This window comes from Crocodylus porosus, unplaced genomic scaffold, assembly GCF_001723895.1.
Source record: "Crocodylus porosus isolate Cpor-Errol unplaced genomic scaffold, CroPor_comp1, whole genome shotgun sequence".
Taxonomy (NCBI): domain Eukaryota; kingdom Metazoa; phylum Chordata; order Crocodylia; family Crocodylidae; genus Crocodylus; species Crocodylus porosus.
This window is the reverse complement of record NW_017728914.1, coordinates 4,795,895-4,816,429: the sequence shown is the minus strand read 5'-3', so window position 1 is coordinate 4,816,429 and position 20,535 is coordinate 4,795,895. Positions and strand designations below refer to the sequence as shown.

The following is a 20,535-nucleotide window of genomic DNA, read 5'->3' as shown; positions in this document are numbered from 1 at the left end:
ACAACCTGGATAGCCGACTTTTTTCTGCATTTTGTACTGATATAGAAGGCACTTTAATACTGCATGTGTAGCCATACCCCAAGGCAGCATCTGAAAAGAATCCACCAAACTTGGATTTCCTTTGTCTAGTTTTGTCTTAATTTCATACTTGTTTAGCAGAGCCTTTGGTGCTTACCAAATATGTAAAATGGCTGTGCTTTTTAGCAGAAGTGTGTCTCCTCAAATTACCAGAAAGTCCTCGATATAGTTTTTGTTCTAAAATAATGTTAAAACTGCTACAGTAAGTTCAGATGCTGAGGTATTGAGCTAGGTTTCTTAGATTTATATTCTTGATTTATAACACAGAAAATTAATTGCTTTTGCTTATAAAGAATTATGACCTATTCGTGGTTTAAGAATTTTATTGATGAATGAACCTTTTTACTTGCTGACTTCTCTAAGGAGACCGGGTTGCACTTAAATTGGATTTTTCATGAGCATGTGACTGCTGGTCCTAGGGGCAGGGAGTGGGAGAGAGAAATGGTTTTTTCTTGAATTATTGTTTATAAGAGAATCCAAAGTGTCCAGTTATTAAAACATATTCTGAAGAAAACCAGCAAAGCAAACTTGAACTTGTTTTCAAAGGTCCTGCAAAACTTTAAAATGGGCATATACTTTTTTCCTTGATTCTCCATAAATGCCTAATAAGATTTTTTTTAAACTTCATTTTGTTCATGATTATTAACTGGCTTTGCAGAAGGAACCACAAGTCTCAAGCCGTATATTTGTCTTGCACCTTTTTAAAATATGGGGTCCTTTTTCCAAATAATAGCTGAAGGGCTGAAATGAAACGGTCTAAATAAAACTCTTCCTTAATTGTTCTGATTTTTATATTGTCTCTTGGGGTGGCATTCCAATTTATTTGTTAAGTCATCTTCACGTATATTTAAAACTTCAGTCCTGTTCTATCTGAAAGACTGAGGCACTGCAGAACCTTAGACTTGTAGTCAAGAAGAAGCAAGTAGGGTGTGTGCACTTGTTCCCTCCCTGCTCAGGATACAGATTACTTCCAATTCTAGAAATGTGTACTAAACACTTAAAGTAGCTAGGCTTATTGAGACATTCTATACAAAAATAAACCTTCTTATTTTTGCTAGCTATTTTTCATGATTTCAGTTGTGCTTTCTACTGCTCTTAGTATATTCTAGGGTATATTTTGTGAATCAGATATTGAAGCATCATGTGTGGTACATGGTTTTAAATGCAGGGAAGCTTTCTGACTAGAAGGAAAATTAAGGACAGGGAAAAGTGGTCTTAAGAGGTTTGGGAATGGCTACTGGAGAGATGGGGGGGGAAAGGATTATGAACAGGGTGAGATCTATCAAGGATGGTTTAAGCACATTTTAATCTGCATCTGTGTGGGTGAGGGGAAACAAATGACCTCTTCAGGTCACTTCCAACCTCACATTTGTACTATTCCTGCCACTGGTAGCAGTGACATGCTTAACAAATTGGAATGTCAAACCATTTTTTGTTAGTCTTGGCATTTAAAAAAAACACCCTTTGTCCCCAACGGAAACAAATAGATCAGTCTAGATTGTATTAGTTACCAACTTTTAGAAATAGATTAAATTTGCTGTTGTTTGAAGTATTTAAGGAATTTGGGCAATACCCATTGCCACCTCTTTTTGTTTTTTAATCTGTATTTTTCATTGTTTCTAAGCTCCCCCTTCAGGAAGCTAAGGTAACTGTAGGTAAAACTTATTTCATGATTTACGTATGCATGTGCGGACATGCATGCTCACACATTTATATTTTTATATATAAAAAAACTGCAAACAAATGAGTCACATGCGTTATCTGTGTCATTTTAGTTTCTATTCACTTGAATAAGTTATTAGCAAGTATTTAAGCTTTTTTTTCTCTCAAACAGCTAATCTTAAATTCTTTCTTTTCTTCCATAATTCAAAGACATTTTTTGGTTTAATGAAACAGTGTTTGAGAAGATCAGCATGCTTTATTACAAGTAGGACATAGAGAAGACTGGAATAGACTGCTCTGGATGTGATAATACTTATACAGTGGGGATTGGCAAAATATGGCCCACAAGCTGGATCTGGCCTGTGAAGAAGCAGGGTGTTGCCTGTGCCCACACCTGTGCTGGGGTTCAGCAGTGGAGTTGAGTCCCTTCTTCTCTGCCCTCTGCCAAAGGCTGCAGTGTGAGCTGGAGGGGATGGGCTGGGCTGGGCCAAGGATGGGGAGAAGTAGGATCAGTCTGGAAGCATCTTCCAGCTCGCCAGCCTCAGAGCAGCTCCCTTCCATATGCAAGCTGTGCTCACACTGCAGCAGAAGAGCGGGATCAGGGGGTGTCTTGGAGAAGCAGAAGTGATGTGGGCTCAGCTCCCAGCTAGAGGGAAGCTGTGCTGGGTCTGGGAAGCTGAAAGCTGCTTCTGTGCTGTGACTTCTCTTCCCTGGTCCCCCTTACCAACCCAGCCCTGCAGCAGCTCCCTTTCAGCTGGATGCCGTGCTCCTGCCTGCTGAGGAGCAGGGAGGGGTGGGGGAAGCTGTGGTAGTGCAGATGCAGCTCCCCTGGGCAAAGCCTCTCTTCCTCTTTCTCCCCCTACCCTCCTGCACTGCAGAAGCCAACTAGCCCCGGTCAGACCAGAGACGGGTTGTGCTGGCCTGTGGCTGGAAAAGCGTTGCCGGGCCCTGTGGTAGAATATAAAACCTTTCTCTGTGCCACCAAAATTACGGACAGGTGAAGATTTAAAGTTGAGGTCAAACCACCAGACAGGCTATCTTTAGATAGTTTGGGTCCCTTTTCCTCATTTGAATTCCTACGGGGCCCAGTCAAAAAATCCAGCAACGCCATTGGGAGTACTGAATTTTGATTGTGGTACTAAAGCAAATCCAGACAGGACAAGTTTACGAAAGGAACTATCCTATCAATCCTACGAGAGGACCCTCCAGTTTTGTGGTTGAGGAACACCTGAGTAACACGGGCAAACCATTTCTGCCTATATTTTAAGTCAGTAAACACAAGAGTTCAGGTGACAGACAGATTGGCTCCATAGACTTTTTCTTCAGTGAGAAAGCAACCTTCATATTCTCCATACAACAAACTTCCTGGAGTCCATAAAATATTTGTTTGAACAAAAAAAATTCACAGTTGTCTTTAGTCATTATAATATAACTGAAACCACAATTTTTGTCTGGTTTGTAGTAAATAAACCCACCCAATCTCGGTCTCGAGGCATCTAGGCAGTCGGCTTTGAAGTATTGATGTTCTCGTAGGAATGAATGTGAATACTAATTTTGTATATTGCTATGAAATGATTTTTGACATTTCTTGATATTTTATTTGAAAGTTTGAAAAAGGAATAAAGAGGCAATTTCAGTTTTACAGTATACACAATTTAATAACAAATTTTCTGTACACTGCACTTCATTTTACTCCATTATGTATTTCCCACCCAAAAATGGCTCTTAAATATGACTTAAATACAATGCAGTCAGGACTCTGCTTTTTTTTTAATCTCTGGTTTCAGTGGTGATAGAAACATTCACTTTGTCATGTTTTAAAAATCTTTTTTGCTATGATGAAAAAAACTTAGTTGAAAGTATAACAAATGGAGCCTTTGAGGCTCCATTCCATAATAAGCTTGTATATGTATACATCACAGATATACAAGCTTATTATTTGTCATTTTGTCTTTACGTGGCGTGAATTTGCCTTATGTAAGACAGGTAAGATCTGGTTATAGCCACAAAGCTTCTGTTACCTCCTTCTAGATTCTCTCTAGGTGTTTTAATAAAGGATATTAAATTTATTATTTTAACTGTTACTAGCAGTCGATGGATGATGTTTAGAGAGCAAAAGCTTGGTATCAATCAGCTTCACCTTATGGGCAAATCCCGGTTCTAGGAGCAGAAAGGAGAATTGGAATGACTGGCTTATTATTAATAAGCTTCAGTTGGATTTTCTTTTTAATCAATGGGAGATGTAATACTCCATTTCTCTGAAGTTTTTTTATTGTGAAGAAATCCTGCATGAAAGATGAAATCTAGCTAGCTGAATGGATTAGTTAAATATGAACAGATGGATTTTAATAGCTGCTCAAATCACAAAATTAAATCAACTTGCTTTTCATTAAACTAGTACAGGAATTAAAATAGGCATATTAAGAAAAAACAGGTGTTTTTAATACAGATTTCTGGTTTAAAAAGCAATCAAGCTTTTCTGCTTTCAAGTATTTTAGCAGGGTTTGTTTGTCTTTTGAGGAATCTTCAGATTGTTTTCAGTTGCTGCAAATTAGATGCCTGATAAGTGTCATTTCTGCCCTGCCCCCCAATTTAAATGGCATCAGGTAGTCTGGGAGTCAGAGGTCACCCATCCTACTCAACTGACAATTTTTCAGAGTTAAATGCTTTTGGAAAATGCCAATATTGCAATACTGCAATAAAATACTGCAGATATTTAGACAGATGAGTGGCATGTCCTGTTTATTTTCAACCCCCTCTAAGACTATGATTATTTATGTATTTTGAAGACCCAGATTCTGTTGTGTTTGCTTTTAACTTAGCTTGAAATGGGGGGCCCGGGGAATCATTGGGGAAAAAAATGTATGAAAAATGAAGCTGACGGTAGGGGAGTAAGCTGGGGAAATAATCTTAAAAATGGCAAAAGAAATGTTCACAAAGAGGGGGTAGGAAATGGATACACACAATTCACATTTTTGCCTATCAAAGTATGAGGCCCCCAAAATGCCACTTAGTCTTTGGAAGCTGGGGTGGTTCAGTCTGGCTGATTAAGTCACTAGAATTTTGTACTACCTCCTACATAGTAGATAGAGGGATGCAGATCAAGAGCCTGTTGTCCTCTGTGCTAATACTGCCACACAGCTAAGGAAGGAAGTTCAACCAAACGGTGTTGGCTTATATCCCTTATGAAATCAAAACAATCTGTATTTGCCAAACAGAAGAATTCTTGCCAACTCTGCTCCATGAAGAAGCCACGAGCAATGAAGAATGGAAAGCCAAATATGTGTTTGAACAAGTCATGAAGAAGTGCTCCTTCTGGTGTGTCCTTGCATGAGAGGCTAGCATAGCTCACTGTTTACTTCTGATTACTGAGAAAATCTAGCTAGTTTTGCTTGCCATCTTCTGACATCTACATTCACAAGGCTTGCAATGTTGGAGGTAACCAGCATTGCTTTGTCTTATGTCTGAACCTCAAACAATCATTTGCTGAACAGTGGTTATTGGCTTTTTGAACCAAAGGATAAATGCTATTTGGATGGCAAATATGAACCAAATGAGCTGAGAGATCAGCTGAATGCAAGTGGGTGATGTACAAGCTGATAAATCTTACCTTCCCTACATATTTTTTAGGCTGTGTGGTGGTGCTTTGCATTTGTAGGCAAAGGCTGTACCCACAAGCACTGGTTCAAAAGAGGAAGGCATTGATGGAATGTGTTTTTCATAGGTGTGGTCTCTAGGAGAGTATAGAAATTCTAGTCCAGACTGAGTGAAGAAACACAATTGGGACTCGGGGGTGGGAAGTGAACGGAAGAGTTTTAGATCTAGCATGCTAATGGAAAGGTGAGAAGCTTGCCAGCCTGCCTTTATCATGACTCCAAACTGTGCTAAATATGGGATGACTGGTAAAGGTCCAACCGGCTCTTGTGTGCCGTGTGAATACAGCACAGCCGCATACTCGGGAATTAGTATGGCAGCCCTAGCTGCATATTCCCTTTACACAATGGAGGAAGACCAGCAGTTGGCTTCAAAACCATAGTGCACAGTGGATATTACTGAGTAAAAGGTGGACGTTGTGGGTGTGTTTAGGGCAGGGAGTGGAGGAGGGGGGAAGCAGATCGCTTCAGTAGAATTTAGCTTTGTCCTTCCAGTCATTGTAACATCACAGCAAAATCATGTGACAGCTATTGCTGGAATAATTGGTGAATTTAGTTGCTAAACAAATAATCTTAATTTAAAGGTTAAGATTATCTGCACTTAAAAGTTGGACTTGTCAAACGTTTTCCTGAAAATTAACACTTTTAACTTGCCCTCTAATATTCAGTAATGTATCCTACCATATAGAGTGAAATAAGCTATTGGGCTAACATAGACACGCTCAGATTCTTAAGATGATATGAAGTGATTTATGTTCATATATGAGAAAGTGAGACTGAAGCTTTGATATAAACAGGAGACCACAAACATTAATATTTGCATGGACTGAAATAAATCTTGCCACAAGGAGTTAATACATTCCTGTCAGTAAGCAGCTCCTTTTTCAACTGAGATGTAGTCTCTTGGTGCATGCAGAATTTAAATGCTATACAGCAGTTGTACACAATCTGTGGCCTGTGGGCCAGATATGGCATGCTGAATTGTGTACTGGACCCATGTGGTTCCCCACAAGTCCAGAAATTTGGTGGTGGTGGAGTGGTAGCAGCTTTAATTGCTTCTAAAACCAGATCCAGGGTGTCGGGGAACACCAGTGCGTTGGCACCTGCTGGATCAGGCCCATGGACTGGCCCTGAACCATTCCTCCAGCCCAGTAGACCAGATAGTTTGAGCATCACTGCTTTAGAGCTTCCCCACTATTTCCCCCCTACATACATCAAATGTCTTTAATATGGTAAAAGTAGTTCCTTTCTTGGGACAATTGTGATGCAAAAGAGTTAGTGTACGCTCTAATGCTGAATGGCTTGGGGCTTTAAATACAGGTATCTTTTTGGAAAATCCTACTCCTTTACTGAAGCCAAGGAGACCAAGCAAGAAAAATAAACATTTTCTAATAAATAGATGCCTTCCAAAACAGTAGTTCACTGAGCTTTATGAAAGATCTTAACTAAAGCCTTCCTTATCTTGCTATAGTCATCACAGACCTGTTCTTCTCACAACAAAATATCAAAACATTGTATAATTGTACCTTAAATACCTTGCTAAGTGGTAATATGAAAATATAAAAGCAGAGTGGAAAAATAAAGATTTTATGCAGTGATTATCTGTTTGAAAAGTTTGCAGAATAGTTTACTGCAGCACATAATTAACATACTGTAATTACTGATTTGTTCAAGGTACGTCAAGACTGAGGAATTTCCTTTCTTTAGCTGTTTATGCTGGTAACTGTTTAACACGCATGCACGTGCACACACACACACACACACACACACACACACACACACAGACACAGACACACACGTTGGTTAAAGTATTTGTTATTTGAGCAGTCATCTTAAAAATACCATACTTTTTTCCTTTTCTTTTTATACCTTACTGGGTATATAGATCTTCACATATTTTCATGTAATTTTGTGAGACAGTGCAAGTAATGCTTGCTGTTTCTGGATAAAAAAAATTGATTTGCAAGGAGTAACTGTTCTTTTAAAAACTGTATACCATCTTAAATTTGTCTCATATTGATCAAGTAGAAAATGAAACGTCTTTTAGGAAGCTCCTTTGTAATTATACTCTTAACACCTTGGCAATTCAAAAAATGAATGCCTTTTACTAACTAACACAAAATTGGAAAATTTGGAGCTTTCAGAAGAATAGGACAAGAAAAACCTCGTATTGCAAGGGCTAATTCTGTCTCCAGAGAAACCAGTCGCATTAGTGCATGAAAATAGCTTCCAGGCAGGATGAAGCATCAGCTAGGGGAGGAGGAAAGGAGAGGCTTCTTCCCTCCCTGGCCCCTTTTTGCCCCACAGTTGATATTTACTTTTAATTAAAACTTGCATTTAGGCTATTTACATGCAAGAAGTTGTTAAAACATCCTTCACTCCTAGTCCTAAGTAATGTTCTTCATGAAAAGCTATGCCCATTATAAAGTCAAACCAGAGATATAATGAGAGTGGAACACACTTAATATTTTGTTGATTGCATTGTATTGAACCTTTCTAAATAAGCAGTGTTGGATACTGTGTAGGCATTTGAAGTGTGGTTCTGGTCAATTTGTAACCTGCTCCATTATGAATTTTGTCATGATCTTTAGCAAAGGTATATTTAGGCAAGCTGGACTGTCAATATGGAGGTAGGAAAACAATATTTAAAACCAATTCACCAGCATCTGAAACATTTGAAATTCCCTTCCCACCCCACCTGCTATTAACTGTTTGTATATTTAAGAGTCAAATTATTACACAAGGAAAATGTTCCTCCTAGTGTACCTTAGAGTAAACTGAGCCAGCTGGAATGTATGGGATCAAATAGCTACAATGGAACAAATGTAATGCATGTTCCCTTGCAGAGCTCTGAACATATTCCTTTCATTCAGACTGTTTTCATTAGAAAAAGTAGAATATGGAGACTTCAGTATAAATGTTTACACATAGTCATATAATTACATAACATGAAACATCTTACATATCTTGAGGTGAGCATCTTTTTAGACTTTCAAACATTAGGAGTGCAAATTTAATGTAATCATTGCTTCTTTAACACTGAAAATATTATGGGTTTATTTTTAAAAAAAACTTAAAAATACTGCACCACTCCATAAACAATGTTTCCATTAAGTAGTTTGGAAAATTAGGCTTTATGTCAGCATTTGTAAAAATTAGAATTTTATGTAGGTCTCCTACAATTTTAAAATAGGTTACTTATCTGGTTTAATTTTTGATGACTTGTAGATATTATACTTCACATTCTTTGTATGGCAGCTGCTGACATTTGCACTGTCCATAACCATTAATGATGATGAAGGGTCCCTCATGGGTGGGTTCATATTCATTATATGGTCCTTGGTCTGACATGTTTGACATATGTAGCCTTGTTTGGGATCGGAGTTGCCTGTGGTTTTGAATCATTGAACACTGCCTAATTCTTCTTAATGTGGGAGGGCAGCATTTCCTGGAGATGAACACTATAAAAATGATAAAAAAAAAAGAAAATAATAAAGCCATTGTTCCTGTAATTACCCGCTGAGTGAAGATGGCATTGTTTGGTTCAGGGAAATTTTCTTCAGTGGTAGTGATCATGCCTGCAGTAGTTGGAATTTCTTTGTCTCCCACATGGAAATTAGACGAGCTTATTCTTTTTGTATACTCTGTAGTTGGAACTCTGTAAGTCGTAGCCATGGATGTAACAATAGTTGATAAATTCCAGCAAAGCTGAAAGCCATAAACTGCATCTAGAATATCCTCTCCCTGGGTGTGGTCTGGGCTGTGGCAGAGTATGGAGTGCTCCCACCGACCTTGGAAACCACTCAACCATGTGGCTAATGCACATATCTTTGGGCTGCATTCCCATAGATTGCCGGATAGGCCCACTGTAGTTACAGATGTAAGTGAATTTAAGATCTTGGAATCCAGAGTGGTTAGCTTGTTGTTATCCATTAGGAGTATTTTAAGATTAGGCATTGTTTCAAAAACTGTCAAATCGATGGCTTTGATTTCATTTCCAGTCAAATCTAGCTTTTCTAAGGTGCCCCAGGTCCACTCCATCCCACATGTCAAGTTGCTAATTTTGTTCCACTGCAAGAAGAGCGTGTGCAGACTGCTTAGCCGTAGGAAATGAGCAAAATTAATCTTTGTCAGCTGGTTGTGCTCTAGGTGAAGCTCCCTCAATTTGATTAATCCTGCAAATCCATTGCGAGCCAAACTTCGCAAGCGATTTGTGCTCAAATCCAGAAACTCCAAACTACGACAGTCCCAGAAGAGGCGAACTGGGATAGTCCGCAGGGAGTTGGAACGTAAATGCAAGGTTTGCAGTTTACGAAGGCCATAGAACAGCTCGGGATGCAGAGAAGATAACTGATTAAAAGAGAGGTCCAAATTTTGCAGGTTAAGCAGTTGGTTAAAAGTTGTGTTTGGCAAGTGAAAGATTTTGTTGGAACTTAGGATTAATTCCTTAAGTTTATACAGTCCTTGAAAAGAATCTTCTCTGACTGTTGAAATTTGATTATGATCTAAGTGAAGCCAAGTAAGTTGACTGAAGCTTGCAAATTGATCCCTTTCAAGTTCAGAAATATAATTGTGCCTCAGTGACAAACCTAGAGAGCCCTTTTCAGTGGTGTTTGGCACTGAGTGAAACCCCTGAGAGTCACAGTAAAAGAGCAGCTTCTCACAGCGACATTTTGGTGGACATGCCATGCCCAAGGCAGGCAGCATTTTTAAAACCATACTCATTGCATATAGTGCTGCCAGCATAGGAGCCCCTAATGGCCACTTGAAATGTAAGCCTGCAGAATATAATTTAGGGAAACAACAAGATAGGATATTCTTGTCAGATAATGTACACTTAAAACATTACGGTGAAAGATTTCACTGCAGATAACATTTTCATGCATTTTTGAAAAGCTAATTCTAAATGTAAGAACTAACTTACAAAATACCAAGTACTTGGTTGTTATCCTTGAGAGAGATCTTTATCTACGTTACCGAAGATTACAAAGGTGACAATCTGAAAATACCTTTACCTTTAGAGGGTTCCATTCTGAAACTATATATAGTTTTAGTATCTAGGTGGTTTTTCTAAATCATAGCTGTTCATTCTTCATATGCAATATATATAAACGTATAAACTTACCCATTCTTTTGAGTACATTGGAGGTTGCATTCAGTCGTAGTTTTAGACTCAACGCAGTGAATCTGTAAAAGGCTCTAATGTAAGAGACAGCCTTTGAATAATTTACTGTTTTCTAGTGTCCTTCGATATTAGTGCAAAAATGAATCCACCGTGCTCTCTTTAAAATATTCCTTTTGAATTTGCTGGCTTGATTTCCTGTGACAGGTCTGTAATTCAATTCTTAATGTAAGTTTTTCCTCCTGTGACTGCTCAGCTGTTTAATTGAAGCTCACGTTTTCTTTTTCCGCAGCTGTGGGTTCTTTTAGTCCTAACTTGTTGATGGCAGATGGGCGGCTTATTGCTGAGAGAAGCTCCGGTAGTAGCATGAGTGCATTTACTGAAAAGCTTTTCAGGGAAACGGTACAAGAATGGATTTGCTTATGTGCTGCGACCACACAGAACTGTATATAGGCTGACGTCACCTAGTGACGTTCCTTTTTGTTTGGGTTTTCCAGAAGCTTTGCTGTTTTAAAGCATTGTGATGCATGCTGTGATCGTGTTAAAGACTACTGATAGAGGAAAAATCAACTACGGGAACACTTCGCCCCTACCATTCAGGGAATAGGAATAGCTCGTAATCAATTTTTTCTGCGTTAGATCTTTGCTAGATGTATTCAGACAACATCAAAAAATAGTGTTCAGCTATGAGAGTGAAGTGTCTTCAATGCTTGCTACCACCAGTTTTATATTGTATTTTTCTGTGCACAAAAAAACTTTAAGGCATGACTACATACAGTTTGAATGGTAATCTTAGACTGCTGATTAGTATTCAAGGAGATGAAAGAGGCTGGCCAGTTTAAAGCTGTATGCCACTATATTCCTTTCTTGTCTTAGAAATGTGATTTTCATTAAAGTGCAGAAATGTGATTTCTGTAGATGCTGCAGATATATTGTGGAAGCATAGTGAAGCTGTTCATATGACCACATAACAAAATTATGCTCTCTGGGGGGAAAAATAAATCTTATGTTTGTATAGGAATATAAGAGGACATTTCCTTAAATGTCCAGTTAGATCTCTCCCTAGTTTCAAAATTACACTTTTCTCATTTGAATGGAGGAGGGGACTCTGAGTCTTCTTTCCCCCATGTTTTGTTTTGCCATTGAAGTGGGTGGATGTGGTTCTCAAATCTGATTTGAGGTCAAATGAGGTATCTAAGGGTTACTTTTTGTCACCAACTTCTGTTCATAGTAAAAAGCGCACACTAGTTGGTTCGTTGGGAACTTGTTTTAAAGAAAACCTTGAACAGAATAATAGGAGTGTTACATGTTTTGAATGAAGATGATTGATGGATTGGTGCATGCAGAAAGTTTGCAGAGCTCTCTGTTTGCATTGTTCCTGACTTAGGTGTCTGTCAGGAGCATACCCACTCAACCATATTTAGCAAGGATGTGCTTGTGGAACTTTTTATCATTTTATTAGCCACTGAGAGGACAACAAAACGCGCTTTTCCATGATGACTCATAGTAAGGATAAATTGATAGACTTTGTCTGGTCTTTGTCAAATGGCTGCTGTGGCCATATTAATGGAAACAAAGTTGTCTAACTTCCCACTTCGGTTTGCTTGAATAAACTTTTTTCCCCCTCCCAACCCTGGAACTTGAAGCTATGGTGCAACAAGAGGAAATGCACCTCTTCCCACAATATATTTTACTGTATTTAAAAAAGAAGAACAATGGCATGAAATTAGTTTTGGTGCATAGATCCTGGGTCTGAAAACCTTAAAACTAATGTAACCCCATTTTATGAGATTTTGGGAGGTTGGATAAGAAGGACCTATTTAATACCCTGGTTTAAGAGAAAAGATATTTTCTAGTCTGAAGTAGTTTTGCTTAAACAAAGATTTGCTGCTTTTCTACCTGCTGCTTCATTCTGTCTGATCCTTCAGTGACGTTGTAATACTGTCCCTGATCCATCATTTCTCTGGCAGCCTAATTTATACTAAATGGAGAGGTGAATTCACTGACATGTCAAGTAGAAGCTGGACTGTGAGGAAAAGCCATAAAACATAATCTTCAGAGATAAAGGAAACTAAATCATACTGCCTTGAAAGTATTACATTTTAAGCTATTGTTTGTTTTAGGCTGAAAGCATTAGTTACAAACAGATCATACAAGCCTGTTTAGAAATGGTGATCTCCATGTTCAGTATTTACTGAACATGAAGTATACCAGACAATACCCAGCTTAAGAGCTTAATTGCTCTTTATCTTAAGGGACCCCACTACACAATAATATGACTAGTCCGATAAAAAAAGAAATATCTCTTTTGAAATGTGTAATTTGTAATTTAACTGAAATGCAAGTTAAGAAGTGTGGTATTCTGTGTTTTAATAGCAGTGAATAGTCAAGATGTTTTGATACTGTTGCTCTTCTGTCTGTTGATGGCAACTACCCAAACCCAAGAACCCTTTTAGAGCAATTGTGCTACTTTTCTAATCGGTATTGTGTGGCTAATGGTACCAGTTTATGGTGTTCATATGTGAAGTTACTCTAATGTTGGAAGAGTTACTGTCCAAATGCAGCAAAGTTGCTTCCTGTTTCTGTGCAGAGCACGTTGCTCCTGTGCCAAACGGTGACGCGTGTTTAACACCTTGCATGTTAGTGAATGGAGTATTTGTGGATTTTAATTAAACTGAAATTGTTTCCCCTTGCACCATTAGTGGATTGGAGATTATTCATATAGTGTACATATAGGTCTTCCTGAAAAAATTGAAACCCATGCACTGATGTCAAGTTCCCAGAGAGCAGCTTTGTCTTAACTAGGAACTATAGGCAGAAAAGAAACTCCAGCTGTTTGCACAACTAACAATACAGCATTTATTTTGAGATTGAAATCTTGCTTGTATGTTAAGAAAAACATTGTAAGGTTATGTTTAACAGTACCATTTGGCAACTTCTGTACTTGAAGCTGAAACTAAAATGGTGTGCGAGGGAATAGCACTTCTGTCTATGTAAGTGGCAAAACTAGTAATACCAGAAACTTAATACCCCTGAACTTCTTGAACCAGTATCCTTGTTTCCAAGAACTAGATTTGGTGGTTAAAGGTACTTATCAGAAAAAGAAAGCACTGAGGTTAACATTGCCATCTAGTTATGCTGACATCTGGTGGAAGCGTTCCTAATATAATAAGAAGAGCTATAGATTTCACTTGAGGCATTTTCTCAGCTGGATGACTTTTTGTATGTTTAGCTTTTGGGGAGATTTACCTTGCTGCGTCAAGGAAAGGCACAATGATTGTACTCAAATATATGGCATGATGTTATTAGACAGAACAGAAGTATTCTGTCAGATGACTGCACTCATTTTTAATACACACTGACACTTCAGAGTAGTATAAACATATTAGCTACTGTTTTTTGCTAAAATTAAGCTAAGAATCTCTCTTGCTTGATTGTTGTCACTAAGGCAAAGAAAGCTAGCAGAATGTGGAGTAAAAGTATAGATGTTGGCTGTAGTAATTACTGTGCACATGCTACTACTTGAGTGTACTACAGTGAAACCGTAGTAGTGATAAGCCCCTTTAAAAGGAAAGGGAGAACACATATGTGCAACCCCCCCTGAGTAAGTTAATGCATGATTCAATGGCAGTGAACAAGTGTATCGAGTTCCAGACTCTTTGAGCTGCATACAGGGGTTATTCAAATGCAGCAGATGGGAGTGAGGAGGTGGTGGAGAGGCTTCATAAATTGGTTTGATTTGACTGGCTTCCATGACATGGGGTGGCGGAAAGAGAAACAAAGTTGGCTGTAGCACAAGGAATTATCAGTCACCTGCTCTTTTAACCTTCTGCTTTACCTGGCAAAAGCTGCAGATTTTTAATCTGTTCCACAAGGTACTAACTCTACCAAACTAAGTAGGATATGCCTCCCTTGGTACTGGACTTGGGGGCAGATAAAGCAATTAGGACTCAACTCATAAAATGGTGGGGGGGTAACATCTGGGACTGAATATGAGTACTATTGTGAGACTTCGGGAAAGCTGTACAAGAGGCAAGGAACAATTTTTTTTAAGCTAAATACTTGGTACTGTGTTTTGTTATGTAGATCAGCAGGAAGGCGGTTCCTTGCACTTAACTTGCAGTAAAATTTGGAGGCATATGCCCTTACAGAATCATTGGATCCCAGATTTTAAAATACTGTTGAAATTCTTATCATCACTTTTCCTGCTCCACCATGAATCCATCCAGTGGTGCTGCTTATTGTCAGATTTGCCATCAGTAAGCCTATAGGAGTGAGTGAGTGGAAGGTCATCCTTTTTAGTAAAGAAAGAGGTATGGAAAGTGCATCCCAAGCACAAGAGAACCTGACTACTTCGCTAATTGAGACCTTCCTTTCAGAATACCCCAGTTTGCTTACTTTGCAAACACTCTTCTAAAATAAAAAAGCCCTTTCACAAATATACTCCATTAAATACAGTTCTGGTTCAGTTAGCTAATATTTCAGTCTACAAGTCAAAATAGTTATAAATGCAATGTTATCTTGGTAACAGGAATTTTCATTACAGATCTGCTATTAAGGATCAGAAAGGAGGTGAAGGTTTCTGAGTTTGTACCTAAGTGAACTTCTACTGAGAAATTTCTGTTTTTCAAAGCTGTATCCATCCTTGTTTTATATGGGAATTCTCTGCTTAAAGAACTACTGCTATCATCAAGTAAAATGCAGTAGGTTTCTGGGTATTGGTGCATGTTGCTAATCCTTGGTTTTTTTTAAAGGACTTGACAGCTATTCATTATCAATTCTACTTTTTCTTCTACACTTCCAGCATATAGACCTCATAGTGTTTAAAAAATAGTGAAATAGTAAGCTTAAAAAAATGATTTGTTTTATTCAAAGAAAGAGGAAAAAATGTTTTGTAATTGACAAAAATAGATGACTCCTCCAACCTTAACTGTATTTTTTGAATTCCCCATACCTATTAAAAGGTCATCCTTTTTTACTTTAAAACCTCCAATCTAGAATGAAGCTGGCAGATGCACAGCTGTCAGTCAAGAGTGCTGATTTCTCAAAGTCAAACCATCTGCAAATAGCTGCCCCTAATGCACAATAGGCAGTAGGTCTGTGCTGACATTCCGTTTGCTCATAATTTTCTGGCTACTACGCTGTTTGGTTTTACTTGCCTTCCAATGAGTACTACCACAGTGAATTGAAGGGAATTCTGAGTCTAGGGTTTTTTTAACCGTGGTATTTTCAATCATTATTTGAATCTAAGATATAGCCTGTTTCTTCCTGACCCCTCTTCCTTCCACCCCCTGTCAGCATGGTGGAGGAACCTCATCTTGGATCTGAATACTGGCCTGGGGTAGGCAGCTGCTCAGTTCCTGCTTTGGCCCTGAGCTTGGGGCTGAAGCCAGAGCTGAGCTGCTGCCTGCTCCAGGCCAGGATGGCTTGTTTTAGGGGGGGGTAAGGGGAGGAAGGAGTCAGCTAGGGGAGCATAGAGGAAACCACAGTGTGTGTGGGGGGGGGGTGAATGGGGAAGATGAGCAGGTGCAGCGCAGGGGAAACTGAGCAGCCTGCCCCTGTCTTCCCCCTTAATTTCTGCTCCGGCTCTGAAGTCTCCACCCCCAGCCAGCACAGCTGGGAGCTGCCAACACTTGTTCCTGGCTGGATTGGGCTGGAGTCAAGCTGGGGCATTGGTGCTGCTGACCACCCCAGAGCTGCAGCAGAAGGTAAGTGGGAGTGGAGGTGGGCAGGGGTGAACAGGCGGCGGAGAATTGGTTAGACACAGGCACTGAGGGGGCAGGGGATAGGGTGACAGGCACAGGTGGGGAAGGCAAGAGGTTGGCAGAGGCTGCAGGGAGGGGAGTGGGTTGGGGGCAGATGAGCAGTCATGTGGGCCAGGGCCACACACAGACACATGAAGGAGATGGGCGGGGGTGGGGTGCATGAAAGCTCAGCCCATTGTGGGGGTCAGTCACTTGGGAGGGGGCCAGTGGCACAAGGGACAGGTGGTGGGTGCGGCAGACTACGAGCAAGGAGTATTGGGTGTTGTTGCTTCCCCTGTCAGAGTAGGGGGAGGAGGGGAACAAATTTAAGGTGACCTTCCACTAAATAGATTCTATACTTGGAAAATTATATGTGTTATAATTTTAACACGTATAATTTTCCATGTATACATATAACTATTGGGGGGCAGGGGTTGTCTTTGAATATATTTTTATATACGTACATATTTCTAAGTCATCCGGGATTCAGGTAAATATGGTAATAGCTGATGTTCTCTTATTTTACACAAGCCCCTATGCTGTAGGTCCAACAGCAAAACACTCCAGTGGCTTTGAAATCATTTTGCTCCTATGGAAATAGTAAATATTTTAATAGTTGCAAAGCAGGGTGGGGGCAGCCGCAGTTGGACCCCACATCCTGGTAAGTGAAGGGGGCAGGACGAGCTCTGATTTTTCCATGATTAGCCCAGCCCAGCAACTTCCCCGGTGCTACTCTGGTCGTGCTTTCCTGCCTGCTACGCCGCTTTCTTCCCTGGCCGCATGTGTGCCCCTCTCCCCTCCTGCAGCAGCCTGCGGCTGGGCTGCCCCAACGTTTGGGGGGAGAGGGAGAATGGCACATGGCCGGACATGGGGGTGGGGGGGACACCCGATTTCTGGCACAGGCACCTTCTGCCTCGGCCAGCGTGAGAGCCAAGAGTCCTGTGCCCCTGGGCAGTGGCTGCAGCCCTGAGGGCTCATGCAGAGTGGCTGGGAGCAGTGCCTGCCACAGAGCGTGGGGCCAGGCTCTTCCTCCTGCCCCTCTGATGGGGGGCTTGCAGCTTCTAACACCCAGGGCACGGCTGCAGCTGGAGCTGCCAGGGTGCAGCTAGGACCCTCCTGCTCCGAGGGTGATTCCTGCCCCCCCTTCCCACTGTGTCTGGCCAGAAACCTGTGCCTCAGGTAACCAGCACTTTTAGCTTACTGGAAGCCTTCCATTCCTCACTCATGGTGGTTAACAGGAATTTTACTGTATAGTGGCGTTTCATTGTAATCATGAAAAAACACAGATATTTTTGTGTGCACGCTTTAATCAGAGAATTTTGGATTTTTAAATGGAGAAAACCAGGATCCCTGCTAATGATGGACTAAGCCAACAGGACCATAATAAGTCTATTAGACACATCAGTAGCTTTTAATACTTGACCACAACACTGATATTTTCTTCTGAGAAGAAAGGGCTGGACTCGATGATGGGGGATGGACTTGATGATCTTCCAAGGTCCCTTCCAGCCCTAATGTCTAATGTTTATGAGATAGCATTGGTTAACTAATAATCCTGTTAGTGAACTCAGACATTCAGGATTCACTTTGATCAATCCTTTTAATCCAATGCACAAGTGAAACAATTGAATTAGATGTTTTTGTGCTGTAGTTTCATGGGTACACTTGACTTAGTGAAAGCTCAAAGGAGAAATAAGGAATGCTGTGTTTTTGTTTGGTTTTGTTTTTAAAGCAATGAGGGTCATCAGCTTCTCAAATGTATTAGTCAAGTGTAGTGAACTTCAACATATTGAGACTTAAAATAAACTAGAGTGTCTAAAATAAATCAATTATTAACAGCCACAGTTGTCGAGCTGATTTCAGATATCACTGGCTGGGATTATGCAGGAGCTCATTTTAGATGATCATCAGGGATCTAGGTTTTCCATTTGTCATGATAAAACGTGGATTTTCTCATTGTAAGGAAGAAAACACGGTTTTTCTCCTTCAAAAGAGAAAAACACAGGAAACAGTGCGTTTCCCCTTACAGGCTGGCTGAGAGGAGCAGGAGAAGGGTGGTCAGGTAGGGGTTACCATGTGAATGTGCACATGTCCACATGCACATGGCCATCGGGCAGCCTGGAGAGCAGTTTCTGCAGGTAAGTCTTGCGTGGAGGTGCGGGGGGGAATTGGGGCCCCCATAATGAGGGAGTTGGGTGAGGCTGGGGCTATTGCCTAGCCCAGGCAATGTATGGAGCCCGGGGCTGGAATGCGTATTTGCAGGGCCCAGGTAGGGAGCAGGACCTGGGTGGGTTGTCTGGGGGACAGGATGGCTCCTTTGGGTGGCTCCCCACTGCTGCACACACTCCTGGGGAGAGCATGGGGGGCATGTGCCACCCAGATTTGTGTACGGGGGGCAGGGGCAGGTTGCTTGCTGCAGGCTCAGGCTTCCTGCTCTGCTGCTCTCCTGGGGTCTCCACAGCCCAGTGGGTGGGACCTGGCAGGGCAGTTCAGTGCCACTGCTGCTGGGAGCCCTGCACTGCCATGGCAAAACACCCCCTGCCCGCCTAGTGGCAGCAGGGATAACACCATGGGGCTCACAACAGCAGCGCACAGCCCTGCTTTGACCTGCTGCACGAGGTCCTGCCCACTGCGCCACAGAGGCCCCAGAGGGAGGGCAGCGGGGGAGGGAGCCCCAAGCCTGCACCCAGCCCCCACAAATCTGGGGGGCATGAGTCCCCCATGCCCCACCCCAGCAGTGCATGCAGTGGCAGAGAGCCGGTTATTCCCTCTGCCCAAGCCTACAGTGGGCAGCCTGCACCTGCTGCCCCCACAGGCTCTACTTCACCTGTGCTATCCTTGGGGGAAGGGGAGCAGGGCTCCTCACACTGCTCTGTCTCCCATGGGTGGCAGTTAGGGCTCAGGAGCTGCTGTGGGGGCCAAGGGCTGCAAACCCAGGTCTCTAGTCTCATATTTCTCGTAGCCTGAGGGGTGAGGGCTTGGGGGGGGGGTACGGAGCGAGGGGCATCCGCAGGGCCAGGTGAGTTGCGGGTGGGGAATGCGTGACAATGGCATGGGTCAGGGCACCAGAATATCAGGGCTATGCAGCACCTCAAAGCAGTGGTGGCTGGGGGAGCAGCCACAGTTGGACCCCACATCCTGGTGAGCGAAAGGGGCAGGAGGAGCTCTGATTTTTCCATGATAAAAAAAAACCCCAAATCAAACATCAACATTTTATAGGTATTTAGAATTTATTTTATAGTGATTCAAGGCACTGTTAGGCATCCAAATTACTTTAAAATTGTAAATATGTCAATAACACATTGCATTCAATTGATACCTGTATATATAGTGGTGTTTCATTTGAATCATGGAGAAATGTGGATTTGGGGGGTTTTAATCAGAATTTTCCATTTTGTTTTAAATCAGAAAATTTCCAATTTTAAAACATAGAAAACCAGGATCCGTGATGATTGTTGTGCTTTTGTCTGACCTTACTGTATGATTTTATGTAGCCAGAACTGCACTGGAATTGTGCAAGATGAGCCACGGGATGCATTGATCTTTTATACAAATGTGACTCATCAAGACTGCAGGTCCCAGTATGCAGTGTTTTTGTCTTAATTGGTTATCACTGGTTGGCTTATGATTTTGTGTTGGCAGCTGAGACCTGCTACAGCAAGTCCTGCTTGAAAGATGGGATGGCAGGTTGCAGGTGCAGTTGTCTCAACATTGCTCTTCTGACATCTTCGTTGTTAGGAAATCCTGTGAAAGCTGCTTTATTCCTCATTTCCTAGAGCTTCTTTACTATAATGCCAGAATACCAGATAAAGTTAACAAGCTTGAAGGAAATATTTCAGTTTTGCTTTAATTTTGAAACAATTTTATAGACTATGTGAGAGGTAAAATTATATTTCTTTAAAAATAATCAAATGCTTGGCTTTTTATCTTTGTTAAGGTAAAATAGGATATAATACCATGCATTTCTTTTGAGCTGCATTGTTGAGGTTTCATAGTAGGGTCGGAAGGGACCTGAGCAGATCGAGTCCGACCCCCTGCCACGGCAAGAAAGAGTACTGGGGTCAAACAACCCCAGCAAAGTGTTCGTCTAGCCTTGTCTTAAAGACCCCCAGGGTGGGAGCCAGCACCACTTTGCTTGGAAGTTGGTTCCACATCCTAGCTGCCCTGACCGTGAAGTAGCGCCTCCTGATGTCTAATCTGAATCTACCCTCTGCCAGCTTGTGACCGTTATTTCTAGTCACTCCTGGTAGTGCTCAGGGGAACAGGGACTCCCCCA

At 41.3% G+C, this 20,535-nt stretch overlaps 2 protein-coding genes across 2 annotated transcripts in view; one reads left to right on the top strand and one right to left on the bottom strand.

Annotated features, from left to right (window-relative positions):
- CTNNA1 (catenin alpha 1) overlaps positions 1-20,535 on the top strand; it is a 157,320-nt gene that overhangs the window by 66,863 nt on the left and 69,922 nt on the right. The window lies entirely within an intron of this gene.
- On the bottom strand, positions 8,308-11,054 carry LRRTM2 (leucine rich repeat transmembrane neuronal 2). The gene is made up of 2 exons (XM_019534837.1): positions 10,519-11,054; positions 8,308-10,171 (listed from the first exon to the last, which is right to left on the bottom strand). Exons 1-2 carry the CDS (start codon positions 10,520-10,522, stop codon positions 8,625-8,627), a joined length of 1,551 nt encoding a protein of 516 aa, XP_019390382.1. The 5' UTR covers positions 10,523-11,054; the 3' UTR covers positions 8,308-8,624.